The 18368-nt window shown below is 39.8% G+C and overlaps 1 protein-coding gene across 1 annotated transcript; it reads left to right on the forward strand.

Annotated features, from left to right (window-relative positions):
* Window positions 1-206: 206 nt before the first annotated feature.
* Window positions 207-1054, forward strand: LOC122128923 (GTPase IMAP family member 9-like). The gene has a single exon (XM_042703980.1). It carries the CDS (start codon window positions 251-253, stop codon window positions 1052-1054), a length of 804 nt encoding a protein of 267 aa, XP_042559914.1. The 5' UTR covers window positions 207-250.
* The last annotated feature ends 17314 nt before the right edge of the window (window positions 1055-18368 follow it).

Here is an 18368-nt window from a genome sequence, read left to right on the forward strand (position 1 = left end):
CTGCCCTCCTCTTCAAACTCAACTTTCTCTTCAAAATTTGATATTGGAGCAAATTTACCATCAAATCTAAACAACACTGCAACAGCTACTGCAGCAGTTTAGCAACCTGTACAAAATCTATAGCAGCCCATATATTACTGAGGTAAATGTGATACAGTTTGTACGTTGATATGATGATTGTTGTGTGTGTGTGTGTGTATATATATATAACTGAGGTAAATCTGATACAGAGTGTATGTTGATATGATGTATGTTGTTTATAGGTGAACCCCTGAGAATTGTGCTGATTGGAAAGACTGGAGTGGGGAAGAGTGCTTCGGGGAACACCATTCTGGGGAGGAAAGAGTTTCTCTCACACTCTTCTGCTAATTCTGTCACAGACACTTGTGCCAGAAAGAGTCTGGTTAGTCCCAGAGAGATTGATGTGATTGATACACCTGGTATTATAGACACTGACAGAGATGCAGATGATGTCAAAAAAGAGATAGTGAAGTGCATTCAATACTCAAGTCCAGGGCCCCACGCATTCCTGCTGGTGATTCAAGTGGCCCTCTTCACTAAGGAGGAGGAGAATGCAGTCAGGGCCTTACAGGAGCTCTTTGGGGAAAAGGCTGCGGACTACATGATGGTGCTGTTCACTCATGGTGATAAACTTAATCAAACTATCAATGACTATGTGGCCCATGGTGGCCCCAAACTGAGGGAAGTGATACGAAGCTGTGGTGGACGATTCCATGTATTTAACAACAACAGCACTGACCGCACTCAGGTTGTTCAGTTGGTGAAGAGAATAGATGAGATGGTGGCAGTAAATGGGAGAAATTACTTCACTGATGAGATGTATGAAGAGACACAGAGGGTCATGACAGAAAGAAAGCTATCCTATAGCTCACCTGAGTTGGACAGGTATCTTTCTTTCACACCTGTCCTGTTGATGAAGGTGGAAGTCTTTCAAAATATTCTTTATGGGGACGAGACACAGAGGGACATGAGAGAAAGAACGGGATCCAATGGCGACAAACCTAACATGACTGAAGGCGATTTGACCAAGTGATTCTGATTCTAATACTGAAACAACATTCCCAGAAGTCTGACATTTTCATTGTTCTGCAATATCCAATGACAATTTTCAAAGCTGATTTTCAAAATTGTTATTCATTTTACATTGTTGTATGAGTGTGTGTTTAAATATTTTGTTTAAGATACCTTGTTGATGGTGAATCAGGTGGTGTTTTGGTGTCCAAATGTTCCAGTGAGCTAATGATGACTGTGTGATACCTTAAAGTGATTTTAATTTGCTAGTTTGACACAAGTGTTTCATATGTAACCATCACTTAATTCTGTGTTTAGGATTACTTTACCTTTTTTTTTCTATGTAATGCATTGCCTTCCATGCATATTGAATACATTATTTAGAAACATATTGTACTTGTTCCCTCAGCGTGTCACTGTGACTAAAGTAAACTCTCATTGGTCCAGCTTCGTCATGTAGCATGTCACTGTCTAAAATGCCTGTTACCGTAACAACCCTCAGTTGACTAAATATATTTCAGTTTCTTGAAAAAGTGCATTACAGACAACTATTTTGTATGATGTACATTCCAGCTTAGCGGGTTACCTGAGTTAGGTATAAACTCAATCTTTTCCTTGTGTGACATCATCACAATATATTAATAGGCTACGTTTACATCAACATTGACAAACATTGTTAAACATTCACACAGTTTATTTGGACCACATTGCCTAGTCCCTTTATTTGGTCAGCATCACAATTTCCATTCATGTTTGCATATTACATATTCAGAATCATCAAAACAGGTCACATGGTCACAGTATGCCAGGACATGAACAGAAGAACAGAAGATTCATACCTTGTATGAGAAAAAGAGAGGAGACATGTGAAAGAGGTGAAAAACAGATTTGAAAAAGTATCTAAGCAGTATGTTGAAGAATTGCGTTTCATTGTCCATCAAACTCAATTCTGACATTAAACTGAATTCCCCTCTCTGTGATGCTGGTAATCCCAAATGTTGAGCTGTTTGGAATGGAGATTAGAGAAGAAAGACTGTGTTGCTTTTTCTATTTCAGCATTAAAGTAGTTAACTTCTTGACTGAATAGCACATGAGTATTATTTATATGTCTACTGATGTTAGAAGAAAAAAGTGTTGCTTCACATATTTCAACATTATATGTGCGGAGCATCTCTTTATGGATCTGATAATGGATCTGTAGTTCATATTTCCTGTGTTTCTTCCAGTCTTTAACAAGTTTAACTGTTGGATTCAGTTTCCATGGTGCTTTCTGATTGTCTGTGATTGTCTTAACCTTTACTGGAGCAATGTCATCTATAATATTCAGCAACTTTGAATTTAAATTATTTAGCAATTCAGCTACAGAGTCTGACAGTTGACTTGAGGTCCTTGAAAGTGCCTGCTCAAAGAGAGCTCTTGTGTGATCATTTATGACTCTCTTTCTTACAGTCATAAATGTATTCTGAAGGTGTGGGGACATAAACACGTCTAAGAACATGCCGAAATTATCAGATAAGGCCAAGTCTCTGACGGTTGTAAAGATATTGAGACCCTTTATGATGACAAGGTCCAGGGTATGACTTGTACATGCTGAGTTAGGTTAAAGAGTAACAAATAGTGCATTTACTTCCTCAGCATAACTGTTTTCTGGATTATCTACATGCAAGTTGAAATCCCCTGATATAATACGACAATCATAATCAATAACAATATAAAAATCATTCAATATAGACCCATCTGCGAGACTTGTCACTTCTGCATGGTAACTCTCATAGTTGTCTGAGTCTCTTCTGTGAGTTTCTTAGTCTCTGTGATAGTTGGGCATGATCCTGGAGGTAGAGAGGGGGGGGTTGACATGGGAGGGAGTGAAAGTATGGAATGAAGGGGGGGAAGAGTTGGTGGTTTGGGTGCTGTAGCCTTGGGAGAGAAGGGTTTGACTTAGGAGAAAGTGGGGAACGAGTACAAAGTATAAAGATAACATGAGTCACATTACAGTGCAGTATGTACACTTGAGCTGATGAGAAGGGTAATGTTTTACAGGGCTGTGCCGAAAGCAAGTGTGTCTGATTGCTGCCAGGAGATCAAAGTGCAGAACTAAAGCTGTCCAGTTCCACTTTTTCTCAGTTCCTTGAAAATGTGTCTATTCAGAAGAGACATCTTCAAAAACAAGTAACCCATAGTGCAAACAGACATCTGCCTGATAAATGAGTCATCTGACTCCATGTTTAAATTATGAAATAAAGACCATAAAAGCCTCCTGGGCCCCCCAAGCCACGGGCGTGTGAGCACAGCAAGAAGTGACTGGGACATATTTAAAACCTGTGGATGATGTTTTCGAAAACAAGTAACCCATGGTGCAAGACAGAAAGTCACTGGACAGCGTTTCCTAACTGACACATCACCTAGCTAAGGCTGATTGCTGACAATCCAGAATTTCTTTGTGCTTCCCGATGTCCACGTTTCACTGCAGGTGTGGAACAGAAGGGCCATTGGGAGCCTGCTTGCGTGAGTGGACTATGGAGCACATACACCAGGGAGAGAGAGTGAGAGAGGGAGAGAGAGAGGAGTGGCAGTGCAGATATACAAGAGATGAAGAGAGAGGGAAGTACAAAGGTAAGAAAGAGAGGTGTGTATTGAATAGATTGAGAGGAACAAAAGAGTGAGATAAAGACTGTTGAAGGTGCATAGAATAAAAGGGGAAAGGAGATTAAGTTAGAGAGGGAATGGGAGAGAGAGAGAGAGAGAGAGAAAAAAAAATTACCACTGGAGGCAGAACTACTACCCTATACTAACCTCTGCTGCCCCAATATTGCCCATAATTAATCACATACAAATGGTATGTTTACCCAGAACATCTAAGCACACTGTAAACCACACTGATAGAGGTATTGGACAGGAAATTCTGAAAAAGATAAAAACTATATCTGTACAAAACGCTACCAGTCCAAACCTAAAGTTGGGCCTTTTCTAACTGAAACCTTTTAATGAGTCTACCCCTCTGAGTCATATTAACTGTCAATTTACGTCACACCTCAGTTCTTACCACCTCATATCAACCTACTAACAGATGATGTCACAAGTGTGCTTCACTCAACCATAGCTGGCCGTAGAGACAGGCAGACACATGAAATCCTGGTTACCAAAAGAGCAAAGGGTATGTGGTCACTGTATGCCAGGGGAGGTAGACATAGAAGTGTAGGTTCTTCTTCAATGCAATAAGTACTTCCTTCAAAGACAAGAACATCACTACCTTGATACATTTAACAAACATATTCCAATTTTCAAAACATTACAAAAGTAGGCCAAACATGCCATCATTTTTGGAGAGGATACCAGCACCTGCCGATTGGCAACATGTTTTGTGGCCTCACTCCACAATGTGAGGGACAACATCCCCTAATCAGAACCTGATTACCACCAGGGGACCCTATCCTCAGCCCCTCGTCTGTCTGCTCACACCATGTCTTCTGTTCATTTTCTTTGCTTTGTATCTGTAAAAGTGTGTGTGTGTGTGTGTGTGTGTGTGTGTGTGTGTGTTTCACACACTTTAGATGATTATTCCGAATAGTCATGCTGAAGCAAATGACACTTGGACATGAAACATTTAAAAGTACTCAAATTAGGCGCATATTAAGCTTAAAACACAAATGTAGCAGCTGGCTAACATTAGCTATCTTAGGTGAGGTTACTGGACAGCCTGAAAATCTACCAATACCTGGATCCTAAAAACAAGGAGGACAGAAGACAATTGAAGAGGAATAGACAGAAGAGAATCCACAAGGGAAAGAGCTGATAAGGTGGGGAAAGGATTTAGTTTCCCCACTGCTACCTTCTTTCATCCTCAAACTAAGCTGAACCTGCATGAAATGGGAAGAGTTAACAGCCTTTCATCTTTATCTACCTCTGGAGGTAAGTTAAGATAAATAGATCTTCCAAGGGGACCCCAGAAACAGCAAACCTGGACAGGACTGGACTATCTAGGGGACATTTCTTTATGTACAAACTTTTGTTTTCATTGGTTTATATCGGTAAATACATGAGAATTTGACCGTATTCTACGAGTGAGAGTATATGGGTATGTGTGTCAAGGCACTGTGTGCATGTGTCGGAGTGTGTGTGTGCCTGTATGTGGAGCTGCAGGATAATTCATTTTGGTGTGTGTGTGTGTGTGTTTGAGGAAGCTATTTACTGTGGATCAGTGGTAACAATGAAACTCATCCGATGAGATTAAATCCATTATTCCACTCTCTCCTTGCTGACACAGCCAATACAGCAACATTTTCTGCAGCACACACTCCTGTGTGTGTGTGTGTGTGTGTGTGTGTGTGTGTGTGTGTGTGCATGTGTGTGTGTTTGTGTGTGTGTGTACTATCCATCTTTTTCCTAAGGACTGAAACAAAAGAGATGGCAGATTGTTACTCTCTCTCTTCATCAGATCAGGGGCTAGAAACAGCCCAGAGTAGGACAGTTGACTGCACACTTACCAGTCCCCCAGGATTTCGCCCGGCCTTTTTTGAGATAGTTGCGGCCTAAAATTCCTGATTTCGCGGTGAAAGTTGCAGTGTTTTTTAGGTGTTTGTTGCGATGAAATTGCGTGAGCAAGTGAAAGTTGCGAATTTCCCTCTTTGTAATTATAATTGACTTATTTGTTGAAAAATAAGTAATTAATAAACAAACATTCATTAAAGAACAAAACCATTGATAAATGGTCCTCCAAATAACCTTACCAACATGCCAAACAAAAGATTACCAGGACTACACAAATGTAGCAAAATAGGCTGTTCTGCCCTCTGCTTATTTAGGTCAGCAAATGTATATTGCTTGTATTGTTGTTATGGAAACGAACACAGTATAGTATTGGACTTTTACTTTGACATCTTTCAAATGTTCGTCTCGTGGGAATGGCAACAGCTGTTAGACAGGCCAGACCACTATAGCCCACCCCCAGGCCAGACCACTATAGCCCACCCCCAGGCCAGACCACTATAGCCCACCCCCAGGCCACACCACTATAGCCCACCCCCAGGCCACACCACTATAGCCCACCCCCAGGCCAGACCAGTATAGCCCACCCCCAGGCCAGACCAGTATAGCCCACCCCCAGGCCAGACCAGTATAGCCCACCCCCAGGCCACACCACTATAGCCCACCCCCCAGCCCAGACCAGTATAGCCCAGGCCAGACCACTATAGCCCACCCCCAGGCCAGACCTACACCCCCAACCAGGCCAACTAACATCCCACCACCTGTTTGAGCCCACAGCCCAGCTGACCCAACCACCTGCATTCTATCAGTGCAGTTCTGCTGAGGCCCTGAAGGGGCAGCAGAGTGTTACTGACATGGGTGAGATCACACAATTATATGTAACAGACTCATTTCAATCTGTTCATGAACGTAACTGTTCTCCATTTTTTTTACATACATTTTCCTCAGATTTGCTCAAATTAAAAAATAAATTGAATAAAAACTCAAAACAAATGGACACAAAAAGTTTCCACTTTTCCCTTCTGATTTATCTTGTGTTTACAGTGTACACATACAACCCAAATGCTTTGGCAATACTGTAGAACGTTATGGTCATGCAAATAAAGCTTCTTTTGAATTTAAATTTGAGAGAGAGGGAGAGAGATTATTATGTATTTTTATTATTGTTCCCACTTCTACCTTTCCCCTTCTGATGTATGTTGTGTATAGATATATGTACTGTGTATATAATCACATATTATGCACCCAGCCCAAATGCTTTGGCAATACTGTAGAACGTTATGGTCATGCAAATAAAGCTGTGTTGGCATTTTTGTAACCCATTTTGGGTCACATATATTTAGTGATAAAGTATGAAATATAAACGATTTAACTTTACTTTAGACACATCACATCTTGTCAAAGGGAAATGTATGAATGTATTGCAACCCAATAGTCAATAATATTTTCTTTTAAGTTCGCTATTACTAAAATGCTATCAGTCTTTGCTATAAAGTGTGAGTCAAAACTGTTCATATTCCCTCATAAGTAGCCAAATTACCTAATCAGATCAATACATAGTTCCTCTAAACCTAACCCTGGGCTGAGTTACAGAAATGCCACTTAAATACCCAAATATCATGTGTGTCTTATACTACAGACATTTCACAAGTATTGCTATATAAACTGAAATATGGTATTATGATAACAATAGTTTCATATTTTTCTCTTTAATGAGATAATAGCAAAAATACAACAACTTTAAAGAACATTACAAATATGATCAAATATGGCATGACAGTACAATTTTAATATAAAAATACGCATTAAATTGACATGGTTAAACTTAAATCAAAAATGTGACTAATACATGTTATAAAGACCACAGCATTAGTTGAATACGTTAAATTAACATAACAAAATGTGTGTGCCATTTGGAGTGGAAAAGAGATCAATGTTAGATATTCCAAACCGTGCAGAGAAGGGGGGGGGGGGGCAAACGAGTGAGGAAGGAGGAGGGGAGAGAGATTAATTCTTATATCTGTTTGAAAAGAGCAGCCCAGGTGAGGTTGCAAAAGGGGTGAGTGAGAGTGTGTGAAAGAGAGTGAGTGTGTGAGTGTGTGTGTGTGTTTGTGTGTGCGAGCAAGCGAGCGAGCAAGATCAATACATAGTTCCTCTAAACCTAACCCTGGGCTGCGTTACAGAAATGCCACTTAAATACACAAATATCACATGTTTGTCTTATACTACAGACATTTCTCAAGTACTGCTATATATACTGAAACATGGTATTATGATAACAATAGTTTCATATTTTTCTCTTTAACGTGAAATTAGCAAAAATACAACAACTTTGAAGAATGTTACAAATATGCCACAATATGGCATTACAGTCAAATTTTAAATATAAAATATGAATTAAATATAAAAATAGCAATATTTTGGTTCATAAATGTGATGTTTTTGGAGGTTTAGATATTATCTTTTTTAATGAAAATATTATATTTCCAAAGTGCTTTTCACAACAAAAAAACAGGTTGGGATATTCTGTGGCTATTCCGTAACATCAGTTTAAAACACAAAACTTGAATAATTCTGTTTAAATAAGAGCAATCCATTTTCATATCCAAATCCATTTTGGAGATATACGTAGCTTGTGACATATCTTCGACATTGCAATTACATTACTACGCATAAAATTGAAACGGCTAAACATAAAACACAAATTTGTGTAACAGCATTAGTTTAAGTTGTTAAATTGACAAAAAATATTTTTTTCCAAGAAACCGTGCAGAGAGAGAGATTAATTCCTATATCTGTTTGAATAGAGCTGCCCAGGCGAGAGTGCGTGTGTGTGAGAGTGAGTGTGTGTGTGAGAGTGTGAGAGTGTGTGTGTGAGTGTGAGAGTGTGTGAGAGTGTGAGTGCGAGTGCGAGTGCACTGATCTGTGAGTGTGAGTGCGAGCGCACTGATCTGTGAGTGCAACTGCTTCCTGTGTCGGTGTAACAACAATAACTCAAATGAATAACCCAAAGAAAGACTACTACTGGTGCATATAGATAGGCAGATAAACATACGCACATAGACATATAGATACAGATACAGATAGTGTTACAACCCTGGCTTGTAGGGGAGCAACATAACGAGAGAACAAAACCTCAAAACTAAATTGAGAATTATGTATTATTATTATTATTATTATTATACAGAGGAAACAAAGAGTGTAAGAGTGTGTGAGTAAGCTGCATGTCCTGCCGCCAGGTAAGCAGTTGCAGAGTGTGAGAGAGACAGTGAGAGGGGTGTGGCCAGTTCTTAAAGGCATCTGGCACAGTGCAGGTATTGTTGCAGGATGTAGATGTGTCCATTCTATTCCACTATGGCTATTTTAACGCGATTGAGTTTAGTGCTTATTTATTTATTTATTTATTTATTTATTTATTCACTAACATTTGCAGTGTTCGTGTACATTTACATTTAGTCATTTAGCAGACGCTTTTGTCCAAAGCGACGTACTATTTCAGCATAGATAATTTCTATGAGGTGTCCAGAACATACTAGAAGTCCTAAGAAATCCTAGTTGAGGAAATATGTTTAATATTTATGTCTATCTAGTAATACCAGGCAACAATACATCCCAAACATTTTTTTTTCCCTTTACTCCCATCAAAATGAAACTTTACACAATGAAAGTACCCATGAAAAGTAAAATGTTTTGTATTACAAGTTTCTTTGAAAATGAATTTGAATATGCAAATGAGCTATACACTAATCGAGTATGCCTAAAAAAACACGCAAATAGGCTTAATTGTTTCCTTTACTCCTACCACAATAAAACTTTACATAGTAAAAGTGTCTTTTGTAACTTCTTTTGCATTACAAGTTTCTTTTGAAATTCATTTGAATATGCACATCTCGGATTGATGAGAATTAAACATATTTCCTCAACTAGGATTTCTTAGGACTTTTAGTATGTTGTTCTGGGCACATAGAAATGATCTATGCTGAAAAAAATATTTTACAATTAGTTACTTTGCCTTGAGTTACTTTGCCTTGACTAGAGGTCATAATCTGTTTAATACTCAAAGCAGAATATGCCCCCTGTGTCTTCCCCACAAGAATGCTCTGTCAAAGCAATGTCCAAGACTATTTAAGTGTCAGCCACAGGTTCAAAATGAGGAGAATACCTCTCTCAATATCCTTCTGATAAGGAGGAACTAATTTAATGTCGCGAGCCACATCAAACTCAAGTCTAGGTGACGGAGAAACATGCCTCATCTCCAACTCTTTCAAGAGTCGTTCATGTTTTAACAATAATTTCCTTTCCTTCAGTTTAAGTCTCCTCCAATTCTCTCTCCTTCAATGCCAACTCCCTATGCCTTAACTGAATAGCCTCTGACATCACAGGGCACACAGGCATAACACACTCAGGCACTGAAGGTGGAGGTGATTTTAAACCCCCTCTGGCCACAAGCTCTTTCTTGAGGACATCTTTGATGTTTCAGCTTTTTATCATTAGAAATATCAGTTTGATAATTAGATGCCAGCTGAAGTTGTTTTCTTTAGTGAAATTCTCAAGCAGCTCTTCAATAGGATGTTTTCAAAAACCTTCAAGAGTCGCCATTATTTCACCAACTAAAGCTGCTCCAATCAGCAACAGCCACAGACACAAATGAGGCTCTACACAAAATTACTGCTGCTGCTTTCCATGTGCAGAAAACACAAAATGGCTGCAACCATATTCAACAGTAGACCTAGAGCAGCACACGAAAGATGGCTTGGCCTACGCATGTGCAGAAAACACAAAATGGGTCCAACAGAGCACACAGCTAACACAAAATGGCTGCAACACCATATTCTAAAGTAAGCCTGGATACTACCCATCAAGCCACTAAAGCAGCACACTAAAGATTACCTGCCCCACACAAGCACACAATGAAACCTGCTAGTAATCCGAATTAAGCTTTTCAAGCATTAAACACTCAGGGTACTCACTAGAACTTAACCAATAGCCATTAAACACACTAAAGTTAGAATCATGGACCCAACACAACAATGCCACAAGAACTCACCTAACTTCACAAACACGCCATCTTCCTCTCCCCAGCCCAGAAATAAGGAGGTGAGTGTTTGCTAAGTGCCCTTGTCAAAAGACAACATTAACACATAAAGCAATCCCCAGATACCCATAAAACTTAACGTAACTCACCTAATGGTCTTCTGAGGCATACCAGGCTCGAGGCGACTATGAACGCTGAACTCAGAGTTCCACAGTAAACCAAAGATGCAGCCCACTGCAAGAACCTGAAGCGTGCCCCCACCCTAGGATAGACTCAAACACAAAAAGGGAAAAATAACAAAAGAGTGAACCATTGGAAGGACTAGTGTCCAGCTGGAACACTCCCCCTATCTATCCAGGGAGCTCAAGCACTGACTTTAAAGATAAAGGAACTTAAACAGCCAAACTCACCAAACTGAAGTCGCACCAAAGGAGGGAATCACAACACTGCAGCACCCAACATGCTGAGAAAAAACTAGACCACAAATCTAAGAGAAGATAAATAACAAAAAATTCAATTCTACAAAATGGATGATCCCCCCCCCCCCCCCCCCCATTATGTTACAACCCTAGCTCATAGGGCAGCAACATAATGAGAACACACAACCCCAAAACTTAATTAAGAATCATATGTATTATATAGGGGGAAAGGGTAAGTGGAGTGTAAGCTGCATGTCCTGCCGCCAGGTAAGTAGTTGCAGAGTGTGTGTGAGAGAGTGTGAGAGGGGTGTGGCCAGTTCTTAAAGGCATCTGGCACCTGCAGGTAATCACAGGTGAGACCCAAGGTGTCTGAAACAGAGGTAAACAATCAATAACACAAAGCAACAAATACCAGGCCCAGAACAATAGATACAGTCATACATCACACACACACACATATATACTGTATATATACGTATATATATATATATATATATATATATATATACATATACGGATACAGACATGCATATACATACATGTATACATATGCATACATGTAAAGATATAGCCTAGGTCAGGGGTTTTCAACTGGTTTTGTCCCAGGGACCCATAGACATAGTATACATAGACCCCTCCTCCTCTGTTGCCTCGCGAGTTACGTCGCCGCCATATTGCAGTGAGAGTCGTTTTCGTCAATTCCGTCATTTGCATCAAAATGCCTCAATCGTGTTCAGCTAGGGGATACACCATAGACATAGTTATGTCTACACGGCCCTCCGAACAGCAGAAGCAAGATCGCGTGGAATTACCTTTCACAAGTAAGACTGAACAATTGTTTCTATTCGTATTTTGCCATTATAAAATGATCTATGTTGAGAGCTAACTGACAGTTAGGTGACAACAAAATCAGGCTATTAATAGCTAACGTGAAATGGGAGCAAAGCCTAACGTTACATTTTTCTATCATTTGTCAAAAGAAGATCATATTGGCGAGAAATATAGGGTATATGTATAATCTACCGTTACTTGCTTGTCAGTAATTACAATGTATGTATAATGTAATTATATAGCATTTATGTTTGCGACGGGAAAACTGAAGGTGTCACTTAATAAATGAAATGACGGGACATTTTTTACCACGATATTCTATTCTTTTGAGATGCACCTGTATGCCAGTCGCTCGGCCGAAATGCAGGTATTAAAGTTTTTCCGTTGCAACCATAAATGCTACATATAATTTTATTAGATGCTCCTGTATTATGAATCTGACTGAATGGCTAGCTAACATTTCTCACACTTTGAAGGTTTCCCAAAGAGAAGAAGTTGCGAAGGCAGTGGGAAGTTGCTGTGAAAAGGGAACATTTTTTTATGTTTGTTTACCCTCGTCTTCTGTATCAGAAGTGTTTGTTTGTGAAATGACTGTTTATGGTCAATTGCACTGTTGCTAAGATGTGAACATTTTAAGAGAATGATTGTATATATTTCAAAGTGTGTATACGTACAAATATATATATATATATATTTTAAATAATATTACATTGTATCAAATATTATATATATTAGTAAATTATACATTATATTGAATTATTATATTATATATTGTTATATTTATATTAGAAATAAAATATTTAAAAAGTGAGCGTCTAGCAGCGATTATCATAAACATATGCACATGTATATATGTCTATGGCGATTAGCCTTACTATCGAGATTCAAAGTAACATGGAGACAAATCTTTTTGGAGGAACTTCACGTCGATCATAAACCCTTGAATATAAAAATGACTCAGTGAAATCGGTTGCGAAATGTAAACGCTATTTTTATTTTTATACAGAAAAACCGGAGATCCACCGTTGTTGCGTTTGTTTTACGGGACAGCTGGTCCCAGTCCAATATGGCGGCGACGTAACTCGTCACGGCAACGGGCTGAAGCAGTCAAGGAGGGGTCTATGTATACTATGTCTATGCCAGGGACCACCATTCTGACTAGAAAGTAATTTGCGGCCCACTGATGTGCCTGCACGCATGTGCGTGTTTGTAACCGCCGCCGCCACGCCCCCTCCCCCTGCACAGATATTCTGCCTATAACACGATATTTTCACGATATTCAAGAGTAATCTGGAAATGTGTTGAAATATCAAAGCGAATTTATAAAAATAAAATAAATAAATGGATAACTGATCAACATAGGCTCATGTCGCAGACCCCCTGCAATGCCGTCGCGGACCACCAGGGGGCCACGGACCCCCGGTTGAAAACCCCTGGCCTAGGTGACTGAGAAACAGGCTTGTAGCTCCCCCCGGTGGTAATTAGAGCATCACACTTCAAACATCCAGGGCTTACAGAGAACAGCACAGGCACACATATTAATGTGTGTGTGTGTCTGTGTGTATCTCTGTGTGTGTGTGTGTCTCTGTGTGTGTGTGTCTCTCTCTCTCTGTGTGTGTGTGTGTGTGTGTGTGTGTGTGTGTGTGTGTGTGTGTGTGTGTGTGTGTGTGTGTGTGTGTGTGTGTGTGTCTTTTCTCCAGCAGCAGGAAGGACAGCAGTGTCCCAGGAGAACCCACAGCCCCTGACTACGGGAGTGATGCTCATGACCTCCTTCTAGACAGAGAGAGAGAGAGAGACATACTAAAGCATAGATACTAAATGAATAAATTGAATGTTTTAACCGGTATCGACTATTGGTTATATTATGCCTATTTAGTATACTATACTGATGTCACTTTAAAACTCATTCATTTAATTCAAATATTCTGTAATTATTTATTTATTCATTAAACTTAATAACATTGTCAATAACATTCATTGGAATGATACAGTAGTGTGCAGTAAAGTACAGTAATGCAGTTTCTATATGTCTTTCTCTGATGCGTGTAAAGGAACAATCTGTTGTACAATAAAACAGTGAAAATACACTTATAAAATCAGACTGGGGATCATGTGACATCAAATCAGTGACTACATGCGTCTGAGCCGCAGAGGTGAAACCCAGGTAAAACCCAGAGGTCACTTTTCTGACCAGATGTGCGGAGAGATGAGCCCAAGAGATGAGGTCATTAGCCAGATGAGCCCAAGAGATGAGGTCATTAGCCAGAGGGGAGAATCTGCTGAACTTGACCAACGTGCGTTTACACTCCTCTGCTAGAAGGGGCAATTTGTTTACAGAAAATACTCTAATCTGTCGGCCTGTAGGCATAAATTGATTTTCTCGTATCCCGTGATTATTTGGTAACACATTTACCAAGACCCCATGAATTGATCTGTTGTTTACAGTTTTTTACGATTGCATAAACACTTAAATCAAAAGTATTACACAATTATCAAAACCTTACACTCAAGGAGCAAAACATCGGCCCAGATTTGCAACACTATAAGCACAATGTCAGCCACTCTTGGAAAAGCAATACACACAGTGATTTACAAAACACTAAACACACTAACTTCCTTGCAATTCCAAAGCACTGACTGTCAAATTACCACACCTATGAGCCAATTGGTTAAACACAGCCATCAAGTGCGCAAACACATGATTGCTTAATTGTAGACACACCAATCAGGTTTAAGCACTAAAGAAAAGCAGAAGGTGAGTTCACCTGTCTTCAACCAAAATTGAAGGAGTCAGAAGAAGAAGAGTGAGGGTGAGAGGGGGAATCCTAGGAAGAGGAGAAGGAGGAAGAGGCGGAGGACGTGCCAGAGGCTGAGGTCGAGGTGGAGGTAGAGGAAGAGGAAGACCTGAAGCAGACGGAAAACGTGCTCAAAGAAGAAGAGGACCAAATGTATCAAATTACAGTTTTTCTTGATTGCTTACATACATTTAGCGAATCTTCGATCAACTTAATGTAATGCTCACACCTTCTTTGCACAGCAAGAGTCTTCTCTGGAGAATGGGTTAACTATTTCTCATTGCTTTCACACAATTTTCTTTGAGTTTTAACACACTTTTCAAAACAGTTAACACACTTCTCAGAGAGAGACACAAAACCTAATTGAATAACCATGTCAACACATTGCAGACACTTAGTTGCAGCCTACTGAAACTGCTCTCTATATTCTAAATATGGTTAGCACCTGTGTGAACTCTCTGTGCACAATTAATCAAGTAGTTCTCAACCTATAAAAGAGGTCAATAGATTGAAGTTGATACCAAGCATGGATCGAGGAGGCCGGACTAGGACGAAGACAAGGAAGAGGCCGTGGTAGAGGTAGAGGGGCCCCTGTCAGGGGACATAGCATTCATGTAAGATGCTCTAATGAAATTAGGGCAACAGTCATTGATCACGTAGTCAATCATGACCTCTCCATGAGAGAGGCAGGCTAAAGGGTTCAGCCAAACCTGAGCCATCATACTGTGGCATCAATTATTCGTACGTTCCGCAATGACAATGAAACTTTGCTGGCCTTTATAGTCAATTTACTGTACTGTGTTTCACTGTATTTGCACTCTTGCCAACAACCATTTCTATACTTTTATAAAGTGTGCTGCCACAATACAATGCAGTACAGTAGTTTCACTAAAGTCATTTACAAAAGAATTTTGACTACTGTAAATTAAGAGTATTTACAGCCTATTGCACTATTTTTACAGAATCAATACACTGGCCCACACTAGTTGCAGGGGGAGAATGTTCACTGCAGAACAGATTTGACCTTTTTACTGTATATTGAAACCTGTCATTTTGACTTCTTACAGTATATACATGTAATGTGTCACGACCCAGCCTGGTCTGCCCCGCCCCCTGCTATCAGTGCTCTCTATTCTCCACAGCTTAGTAGTCTGGGCAGGTGTGAGGAATGAGGCCTCGATGAGCTGCACCATAAGAAGGCCTTGGTCCAGTGTGCAGGAGGCTGATGTTTGTTTGTTGGACATGTGTACACTACTTAGACACCCGCTTGCACCACACTTTTATTTCTCACAATTATACTGACTGTTTCTATTCTACTTTAATAAATCCGTTTTATTATATAACCTTGTGTGTGGAACTCCCATTCATGTTACATGCAGAAAGCCGGCATGTGACAAATGTGTAAAAATGACTGCAATAGATATTTTTGTGTCAGAATCTTTGCCATTTTGTACACAGTAGAACACATGTAAATCAATGGTGTTGACAGGTCCTTGTTTAGAATATATTTTACAGTATTTAGCAATACAAAAACAGAACCACAATATTTTACTATATACACATTTTCAGATTTCAATTACTTTCTGACAGTATATTCCCTAAGTTTAGTGCTCAGTACAAAACCCAAATTGTAGTATGTTGTCAGTGGTAAAACAGTCAATACTGTGAGGGTGCTGAACAAAAGTTGAAGTGATGGTTGCAGAGGTTGATATTGATAGCTGCAGTTTCAATTTTGTTATCCTTTGTTAAATAAATGAGAAAACATACATTTTCAATTGAGCATAAATTGTAGGTTTTGAAATGTTTGGTTTTGATGGGCGTGTCTTTCTGCAAACATCATATAGTGTTTTGGTCATTTCGTCTTCTGTTAAGGGCTGTGTGTGAGCTGTTTTGAAAAAGTAAACTGTGAATGGAAAAATGTGCCAAAGGAATCGAGAAAAACTGTAACTTGATAGGAGGAAAGGGGGCTCATATTCACGCTAGAACAAGAGAGAGAGATCGTAAAAGTGGTTTTGGCCAATAATGCTATCAGGCTCAGAGAAATTCAAGCCAACATTATCGGTGACCATGCCATTTTTTTGCTATTTTCTTTACTGTAATTGTAACCTGTACTGGATACAGAATTGTATACCTATCTGATATTTGCTGAGCTAACAGTGTTATGCACACTACTGTAGTAGCATGAAAACCGGGACATGTTTTGTTGTGATTCTCCATGTTGACATGTTGACTGATTTGGGTATGTGTTGTTTGGGTATCAGTCTGCAGTATTGGTCTTGTGTAGTGTTTGGTGAATTCATTGTATATTTACACTTCCTCTGTGTACTTCACTTACACTACTCTAATCACTGAGAAGTATAATTGCGTAAAGTGTTTTAGGTTTGCAACAGCAGTGTCTAACTGGTTCAAACAGAATTACAGAATTATGCAACGTGTATGTTTCATATGGTAACAAAATATGTTTTTGATAAATTAGTGTAGTTTTTACAAGAGTGTCTCATTTTGCAAAGGATCTTAGGTGTTGTGCTAATTGGGTGTGTGGTTGTGCTAATTTTGTGTAGAAAAACCTGGCCCTGTTTTCAAAATCGTGCTTAAGCAATCGAGAAAAACTGTAATGAGCTGTCTAATGAGCTGCTGCAGTTGGATTAGAGCCTCCATGTCTTTTCTCACATTTATGTGGGATGTTCCGACCCGAACAATAAAACTACGTAGTTCATAGCCTGGACAGCTGGTGGGAACGACAGGTGTGTTTATCTGTCCTTCACATGAACACATACCATCAACATTCATTTGAAGATGATACCAAATGTAGTTGTTCATAACAATGTACCTCAAAAAGTGGCAAATGTGTTGCATAATGTTGCTTTAAAATACATACAGCTATTTCATAAACCGGCCTGCTGCCTGCCCCTACAGGTAACATAATGCACCTCTCTTTCAGCTCCACCTAGTGGCCATCAGATTGCTAGCACACAGCCGAAAGCACAGGGGCCTCATCTTCACTGATGTGTAGAGAAGATGGCCTGGGCCAAATAGGTCAAAACTTGTGTGGGTCACCATTATTCCCCTTCCTTCAAACATTAACATACCTGTTGTCTTTGATCGACCAATCAACCTCTGCACCTATCAGCAGTCTGGTACACTGAGAGAGTCATCACAGCTTTTGTGAGTAAAGTTACATTTCTCTAACAATGCAGCAGTGTGTTCTCACAAGCTGTGAATTTGTTTTCAGGTCGTGTGAATGATGTCCACTAGCGTCTCAGTGTTGTAGTTTCACTATAGGTAGGCCCGGTGTGGTAGTTTCTTTGTTCTTTTCCTTGTAGTGGTACATCATCATCCTATTGGGGATGCTCAGGTCATAGTTTCTGAACCATAAAAGTGTCTCCTTAGAGATCCGAGTACATGGAGATGATGTGCCTCCCTGTGCGTCTCTCAGCTCCAGCTGAGTGGGTTCAAGTGTGTTCTCTTGAGATTCCAACCCAGTCTCCTGTGTCCCAGTGGCCTTCCCAGAGTAACCGACACCTCTCTCTCTCACACACACACACACACACACACAGACACACACACACACACACACACACACACACACAAACAAACAAACACACACACTGAGGTTACAGGGACAGAGAGGCTGCAGACTCACACCAGAGGGCAGCACAGCCTTAATCAGACACACATATGCAGAATATTCACAGATATGCAATGATCTTCACAAAATATTGAAAGAACATTTGCAGACATCTCTCTCTGTTTAAGAGCGGGCCAAACTCA

Source organism: Clupea harengus, unplaced genomic scaffold, assembly GCF_900700415.2.
Source record: "Clupea harengus unplaced genomic scaffold, Ch_v2.0.2, whole genome shotgun sequence".
Lineage (NCBI taxonomy): Eukaryota > Metazoa > Chordata > Actinopteri > Clupeiformes > Clupeidae > Clupea > Clupea harengus.

Excerpts from the sequence above, each read along its gene's own strand:
- LOC122128923 (XM_042703980.1), top strand. The coding sequence starts at position 251 with ATGTTGTTTATAGGTGAACCCCTGAGAATTGTGCTGATTGGAAAGACT.